General features: G+C 35.3%; 1 protein-coding gene and 1 long non-coding RNA gene across 3 annotated transcripts; one reads left to right on the forward strand and one right to left on the reverse strand.

Annotated features, from left to right (window-relative positions):
- Window positions 1-2,848: 2,848 nt before the first annotated feature.
- Window positions 2,849-4,638, reverse strand: LOC106347133 (berberine bridge enzyme-like 4). The gene has a single exon (XM_013786629.3). The coding sequence runs from the start codon at window positions 4,578-4,580 to the stop codon at window positions 2,991-2,993; it is 1,590 nt and encodes a 529-aa protein (XP_013642083.2). The 5' UTR covers window positions 4,581-4,638; the 3' UTR covers window positions 2,849-2,990.
- Window positions 4,639-6,702: 2,064 nt separating this feature from the next.
- Window positions 6,703-8,098, forward strand: LOC106351526. Of its 2 annotated transcripts, XR_002654241.2 has the most exons (4): window positions 6,703-7,325; window positions 7,417-7,700; window positions 7,800-7,893; window positions 7,960-8,098. It is a non-coding gene; the product is annotated as an uncharacterized LOC106351526 (long non-coding RNA). The 2 variants fall into 2 exon arrangements; XR_007316352.1 differs by having other exon boundaries at window positions 6,707-7,325; window positions 7,800-8,098.
- The last annotated feature ends 274 nt before the right edge of the window (window positions 8,099-8,372 follow it).

Below are 8,372 nucleotides of genomic sequence, written 5' to 3' on the forward strand. Positions count from 1 at the left end.
ACATTGGCAAAACCTGGAAATGATAGATTCTAGGTCATTTTCTTCTCAGCAAAATAGGAGGATAAGAGATAGATTATATAGTGATTGCACTAAATGATAGAGCTTTATGGATCACGATTATGATTCATTGATGTTACAGAGGAGAAGGTAAAGAGGTGAAAGCTGCTTGGTTTCTCTTAAGAAAAGGATAAAAAGAAGGCGATCAGTCGGCTACAAAAGCTATAGGGTTCACTGCAGTAGATGACATGGCATAATATAGCACTGTGATTGGTCTGAATTAATTTGTCTATGTGGCATAGCTAAACATTGAGCTTATTCTCCTTTTAGTATAGGTTAGATGTATTAACCATTAGTTTTCTAATGAATGGTGCTCCTCCTTCTGCTTCTGTTTATGAATGCTGATATTGCTTTGAAGTCTTTCTACGATGGTAACGAGTTAATATTGTTTGTTTATTGTTTTCTTTTCTTGAATTTTTCTGGATATTTTTTTCCTGAATATTATTGATGGAAAAGAAAAACTTTTCTTGGTATTTTTTTTATTACTTCCTAAGATTGTTCCTAATATTTTTAACATGGTTAGTATATAACTATCAGATTCCTAAAATTTAGCTATACCTTAAACGTAAAAGATTACGCTCTTTTACTTATCCCAAGAAAATCTAATATATAAATAAAAAGAAATTAGAATATTCCAATACTAATAGAAATAATATTTAGAAACATGCTATAATATACAATAATTAATAATGGAATCGATAATATGAAATGGAAATAACTTGGATACCTTTTCTAAACCTTATACATACAGTTTGTATATTATATGTGTTTTCTAAACCTTATACATACACTTTATAGATTCTATAAATACCTTTTCTAAACATTATACATATACTTTGTATATTTTTCAAAAAGTAAATGAAAATAAAATGAAATGAATAAACTGAATAAAACCCACAAATATACTTAAAACACTAATATTTTAAACTTTAATGTTTACTTTACCAAATAAAATGAATAAAAGCACAATAAAAAACACAATGCCATAGTTTAAAAATGGAAACTAAACGCATCTGTCAAAACTGAATAATGTATAAGTTTGTAATAACAACATCTAAACTATTAAGTTTATAGCATTGCCAAAAGTTAAAAATATATCATTATGGAAAACAAATACCCGCGCATCCGCGCGGGTCAAAGGCTAGTACATAATTAAAATCCAAAACATCAATCTTATATAAGCAACCTTATTAAAATTTAGTATTATAGCACATAAAATATATGAAAAATAGTAACAGCAATAATGAAATAAAAGGTGAAACATTTACAAAACTATTTCAAATTATCATCATTAACCAAAAACATTAAAAACTTATTTGAAGTAGCCAAACACTTTAACTATCTTACTATTTTTACCCTCAAATTAATGAAAGTGTACATGCGAAAAGAAAAAAGAATTGGTGAAAATATTAAAAATAGGAAATTTCAATTTTACCAATAGTATGTTTCCAATTTATCATTAGAAAATAACTATTTTCATAATACCTTAAATTTGCGGTAAAATATTTAACTGTCCTAAATTATTTGTAAAATGTAAGAATAAATTATAAAACATTTATAAACTCAACCTCACCCCATAAATAATAAACCCTAAATAATAATCAGTAATTATAAATCTAAATGCTACAATATTTTTGATTGATTATACTTTTTTTTTTATGTGGTAGTTAAGTATTTTAAGCAATTTTCCAAGAAAGAGAACATCTGGGTCAGCTTGACTAAACGGTTTTATACCAGTTTAATACAAAAAGCCTTCACGCGGATTTTTTTCAAAATTCTCAATTGGTTTAAAAGCAAACGTGTACGTAAACCAATTCAAGAAATTAAGCTCAAATCTTTTTTTTAAGCTCAAGTCATTACGGTTAACCTTTTTCGTAGACATGGATTTTTTTTATTTTGCACCCAAACGTCAAACAATGCTTTCTATGTAAACTGTAAACATATACGGGTTCGTTTTGTGTACACCCAAACGCTAAAAATAATACTTTTTCGAATACCCCCTGTGGCCACGGAATGCTTTACGCCCTCCCCAAGTTTAAAGTTATCGCGGCGTTGGTGCTGGGTCCTTGGGTAATGGGTATTAGTGCCGGCTGGTTCCGGGCCAGGGGGATTAGATGGTTGGCAATCGGAAACCATGTGCGGATTACGGGCCTTTGGGCAAACAGAAACCACGTGCGGATTACGGGTCACCTTTGAACCTCCTGTTAAAAAAAAAAAAAAAAAAAATAATAATAATACTTTTTGTAAAAATATTTGATTTTTTAACTAGAATTGGTTTACCGTATACGATTGCTTTTGCAATGAAGGCAATTATTAGAAATCAATGTATACAAAAACATATATAGTGCTTTTGGGTTTAAAAGTTTCTTGAATTGGTATAACTTATGCAAAACTATTTGAGTTCTAATCATTGACATTCACTGCAAAAAATTTTGAGTTCTAATCATTGACATTCTACTATTCTAATCCCTTTTAGTACTAACCGATCAATCCAAAACAAATGGTAAACGTTAAACCATCTCAAGAAAGCCCACAAGATTGTTGTAGTTAGGTCGAATTCTACTATTTGAAAACATAAGCATGTAACCATTGCTGATTAGGGCTAAAAGCCTAAAACTACTTCTTCTGGTATGATTTATAACGGGTTAGGCTTCGGCTATTCTAATCCGGGTTAGGCTTCGGCTAATCTTTATGTCTTTTAACTTTTTAGGCCTAATTAAAGGCTTCTACTATTCTAATCCCTTTTAGTACGTACTAACCGATCAATCCAAATATCTGCAAGGAGAATCGATTCCGTGAAATTCTTTATTATGTTATGCATAAATACAACTGAATGATCATAATGCAAATGATACAATAACGAAAGCAATATAGGCTTATAACACATGCACACGTAACGTATTACACCTGATAAATGAATTTGAGTAACTCTACTAGTTTACACGAGCAGGAGGAATACTCTGCTCGTTCTTGAAGAAGTTCTCAGGATCATACATGGCTTTAACTTCCATCAGCCTCTTCAAATTCCCCAAGAAATATTTCGAACCATAGATCTTAGCTTCATCAACGTTTGTCTGACCACTCGGATTGTTTCCAACATCCATGTCTCTATAGTTAAAGAACGCCTTTCTCGGGTTACTTGACACATACGGTTCAGCAACCTCGTAAAACTCCCTCATCATATTAAGACTAGCCTCTGTGGTGTTTGCGTCCAACCATGTAGTAAAGTACTGAATCTTGAACAAGTTTCCTTTCCGATGAGGAAACGCCGTGGCCGTGGACGGAATACGGTCCATCACACCACCGTAAGGGTTCCACTGCATCCACACAACGTTCTTGAATTTCAACATTGTCGCCCAAAGCTTCTCCATGCCTTCTTTAGGGATAGGTTTCTTGACGTAGTCTGACTTGCTCTTGAAGAAATCTCCGGGACTCGATGGTCTATCTAAGAGGATGCTTGTCGGTGTACCGGCGGGATAATCAGCCCAAAACAAGGTTGTGTTGAGCCAGCTCATTTCTTGACAGTCTTCACGTTTTAGCCCTAGTTCAGGCAAGCTCTGGTTCATTATAGCCATAAGCTCATCGGCTCTCCCCATGAACTGAGCATAGAACACAACCGCGATGGTTTTCTCCCCACGCCTCGTTCCATTTACGACCTGAGGCATTGCTCTGATGAAAAGAGTTTCTGGAAGTTTGGTTGAGACAAGCTGCCACTTGTAGAGAACATCAGTGCCTCCTTGTTCCAATGTTTTGTTAACCCTAAACACTGTCATGATCCTTGGAACCTCCACGAGGTTAATTTTCCAAGAGAGGATAACTCCGAAACTCCCACCACCACCACCACGAATGGCCCAAAAGAGATCTTCTCCCATGCTAGCTCGGTTCAAGAGCTTGCCGTTGACATCGACTATTTGAGCATCAACAACATGATCCACCGTGATTCCGTATTTTCTCATGAGGTTACCGTACCCTCCACCGCTGATGTGTCCTCCTGCTCCTACGGTAGCGCAGACGCCAGCTGGGAACGCTAACGTTTTGCTTGCCTCGTTGATCTTTGTGTAGAGCTCTCCCAAGGTCGCACCAGCTTGAACCCAAGCTTTCTTGCTTGACACGTCAACGGTTATAGACCTAAGGTTGAACATATCGAGGATGACAAATGGCACTGAGGACATGTAAGAAAGCCCCTCGTAGTCGTGACCGCCGCTCCTGATACGGAGCTGGATACCATTGGACTTTGCGCAGACCACCGTGGCTTGAACATGAGATACATGTTTTGCCGTGACAATGGCCATCAGTGTTTTGTAGTTAGGGCTCGTGAACCTCTTGTTTTTCGTGTAGGACACGTAAGAAGACAAGAAGGTGGTGGTGTTCTCGGCGGTGAAGATGGCATCGTTGATGGGATTCTCCTGACTAGTGCGAGAGCGAAGGCATTTGATGAAGTCTCCAAAATGTGGTTTCGTTATTGCTGCTTCGGAAACCGAAACAAGAAGAACAAGACACAATATGGATAGTGCTTCTTTCATATTTCTTTTTTGTTTTGTTTTTGTTTTGATGTAATATGACTTACGCTTCTACGTTGATCTCAATTTATAGAAAAAAATTTCGTCAGGGTCAGGGAAAACTTTTATCAAAAGAAATCCGTTGAATTTTTCATTTAAAATTGGATTTTTGTCATATAGGTTTACTTTGATTTTTTTTTTCAAATATGGTGGTGCAATTTGAATAGCTTATGCGATTTTTTCTTTGAAATATATTTTAATATACGGAACTTGTAACGCAACTTACTATAGATTATGGTAATCAAGTATTGGAGGACTCTATCTCATGGTCAAGAAAACGGATTGAAATACAGGCTGCTATATATAATACAGGCTGCTATTACAGTTTCCTATTCCACATCAACATATATATCTCGATGCTACTTTAGGGTTTGGTTTAGAATAACTATATTATCGAATTCTGATATAATGGAAAAAGTTTTGAATACACTCAGATTTTATTCATGGAAACGTAAGGTGAGACTTCATTCATATTTTCAAGAAGCCCATCCTTTATCGAAAATAAGTTGTAATTAAATGTTGTTCATTTTTATGTAAAAAAAATATTAATAATCTAGAATGCACTGAATTTTCCTCTCTTCTTGTCCAATCACTGTTTTTTCTCCGTCGTTGAATTCAATTTTATAGGTTACGTGTTGGCATGACTGAAAAAGAAAACTAATGTTTTTTAAGATTGTTGTGAAATTTTGAAGCAGACCTTTTTTTCCTAAGACTTTTCTTAGAGCATAACGTTGATCATTTTTTTCCTCTAACATTAAATACATTTATACATATAAACATTCGCTTTCAAATGAAAGTAACCACATTAATGCACAACTCGAAGAGCCCATTGTGTTTTGTTCATACTGATTGTTTACGGGGGACCCTTGTTTAGGTAAGCAACCACACAGCGACCAAACCTTACGATTTGGCATGCATGTCGGCCGAAATATCTTGAATTGTCTGAACGATTACGCAGGATCGTAAACTGGAGACTGGAGAGTGCAGATCCGGTAACTAACAAAGTGATATTCCTAAATTGCCTAAAGTGTTACTCTGTAATGATCGGATACAATCATATAGTATTCAAAAAAAATTCCACTAGATTCTCCGAAGATGTCGACTTCTAGTTCTAGATTTCCTGACTCGTTATTGTTCTTTTAGCGTTAGTTAACTCTGTGTTAGATATCTTTGTGGTTTGTTTAGTGAAATATTAAGCCTATATTTCTGTAAAAGAGTGACTAGGCCCGAGCATTTTACCCGGATCCAAAAATCTGAAAAATCAGCTTTAGTAGGATATGGATAAATTAATGTCATTTTACTCCATTCGGTCTTGTTGTATAGGATCCACGGGTCTTAGACCCAACCCGACCAAACCCAAGACTCGATAGGACATCCGAAATACCCGGATTAACTGGTTTTAGGTTCAAAAAATGATGGGTCTTGACTATATTATAACCTGTTTGAGTGTTGATTCAAGGTAACAGCATGACTTATTTATAGCTGTTTCTATTTACCAAATTTAACATTTCCCGATGTTGGATGTTTCGAATTAGTAATTCATTAAAAAGATCAAACTTAAACTGCTATCGAACCCAACGTAAAGTCCGAACTCTAATTGAAATACCACCAGACCACATTAAAGCAGTGTAACTATCCTACAAAATAACTAATATATATATATATATATATTTATACGAAAATTCTAAAAATGTTCAAAATTAAATATCCGTTTAATACCTGAATCGGTCTGGACTCGACTTGACTCGAACTGACAAATTGTAATTATTCTAAGACTTGAAACTTTCGGACCCGATAAGACTCTAACCAAACTCAATCGGAGACCCGAATGCCGGCTCAAAAAAATTTAAGGCCGTCAGGAAAAAAAAATATATGGCCTTTTGGCAAAAAAAATAGTTAAAAACTAAAATTTAATATAATTGTTTGTTATTTTATTATTTTGCATGAGAATTTTCAAAATAAATTTAGATTTTAAAAATATATAACGAAATTTAGCTAAATATTTAAATCTATTTTTGTTTATTAAATTTCTTTTAAAAATTGTAAAAGTAAAGAAATTTTTTTGGACCCTAAGACCATCATTAACGCAGGTTTTAATGACGCCTCTTAAGGCAAATAAAATAAAAAAATTAATAAAAAAAGAAGAAAAGCATAGACTCGCCTCTTCCGTAAGGCGTAGAAGGCCCGCCTCTTCGTTGCCACGCGTCAAGCATAGAGACGCTCTCTCTTTGGTCTCTCTCTCTTTCTCTCGAAATCTCTCTCGACGAAAGGGATTCGGTTCTCCTTCACGAATCCCATCCTCTTGATCTCTCCAGTATCCCATGGTTCCATCTTATCTTCTTCAAATCTTCTCATCTCTCTGTTTTCCTCGTAGATCCCTCTGTTATCCCTTTCTATCCTTCACGACACGGCTGAGGATCAGGGTTTGGGGCTTTTGCGTGTGAGTGATTGGAAGATGGCTTTGATTATGAGGTTGGGGCTGGAGGTGAAGGAAGGGTTGTTGTTGTGGTGGCTTTCGAGAGGGATGACGGAGAACTTGTTTCGGTGGAAGTGATGAGGACGACACTTGTTGCAGTAGTGTGTTGACTGATAAAGATTTGTTTTTTTTTCTCTATTGGTTGGGGCAAAGAAGGGTCAGTGATTAAGCAGAAGACAAGTGCTTGTCTCTAGTTATTGATCCAAGTTCACTCAGCTCTCTTGGACTCCTAGGTTGGTTTGTTTGTTGCTTTTGCTATTAAAAAAAGAAAGAACTTTGTGGTTTGATTGTTTTGAAGATCTAAGTATGTGATATCTTCTGCAGGGTGTTTTTTTACAAAGGACTTCTTACAGATGAGGAATGTGATCATTTCATCAACTTGGCACTATCAATCAATCAATCATCTTCTTGATTATGCTTTTTGTTTGTTTGAGAACTTAGTGATGATGATCATGGAATGTTTTGAGACTGTGTGACTAACGTCAACTACTTTGTTTTTTTAGGCGAAAAGGAAACTTGAGAAGTCAATGGTTGCGGATAATGATTCAGGTGAGAGCGTGGCAAGTGGAGTGCACACTAGTTCTGGAATGTTTCTTTCCAAAAGACAGGTGAGAGCTTCTGTTCTGTAAAGGTTTCAAAATTTTGTTATTTCTTAATTTACATGGAGAATTCATTGAAAAGCTGAGTTTTTTATTTCTTTACAACAGAAGATGAGTTTTGCAGAGAGATAGAGCTTCTCGCCAGGCTGCATCACCGCCATCTAGTTGCTTTGAAAGGCTTTTGTGCTAAGAAGAACGAGAGGTGAACTATTATTACACTTTTGCCTCCTTCCTTTCTCCTCTGCTCATCAAACCTGAGAGTTTCCAGGTTCCTTATCTACAAATATATGGCAAATGAGAGCTTGACGGATCATCTACATTTTATGCTCATGACTCCTAAGTTTTCTTGCTATATTGTAGATTTGACTTCAGAATTTTTGACTTTTTATTTAAGAACCTTTAGTTTAGTTCTTGCATTGGAGCACTAAAATTAATTGTCTCTTAACAAAAGTTTTTAGCTTAACTTTATTATTTAAATATTCATTAAGAGATCCTAATGGGTTTCATGGTTAATGATGCTCTAAGGCCCTAGGCGGTTGTACTCCCCGCCTTATGCTATCTAAGCCGCCATTAATGCCGTTAGAGAGATTTGGAATTTACACAGTTATTCTATAATACTAGATGATAATCTGCGCGGATGAGTTTTTTACACTAATGTTTGTTCATTAAATGGTTTAAACA

The sequence above is a fragment of the Brassica napus genome, chromosome A9, assembly GCF_020379485.1.
Source record: "Brassica napus cultivar Da-Ae chromosome A9, Da-Ae, whole genome shotgun sequence".
Lineage (NCBI taxonomy): Eukaryota > Viridiplantae > Streptophyta > Magnoliopsida > Brassicales > Brassicaceae > Brassica > Brassica napus.

Coding starts and splice junctions, on each gene's coding strand:
- LOC106347133 (XM_013786629.3), bottom strand. CDS start 4,580: ATGAAAGAAGCACTATCCATATTGTGTCTTGTTCTTCTTGTTTCGGTT.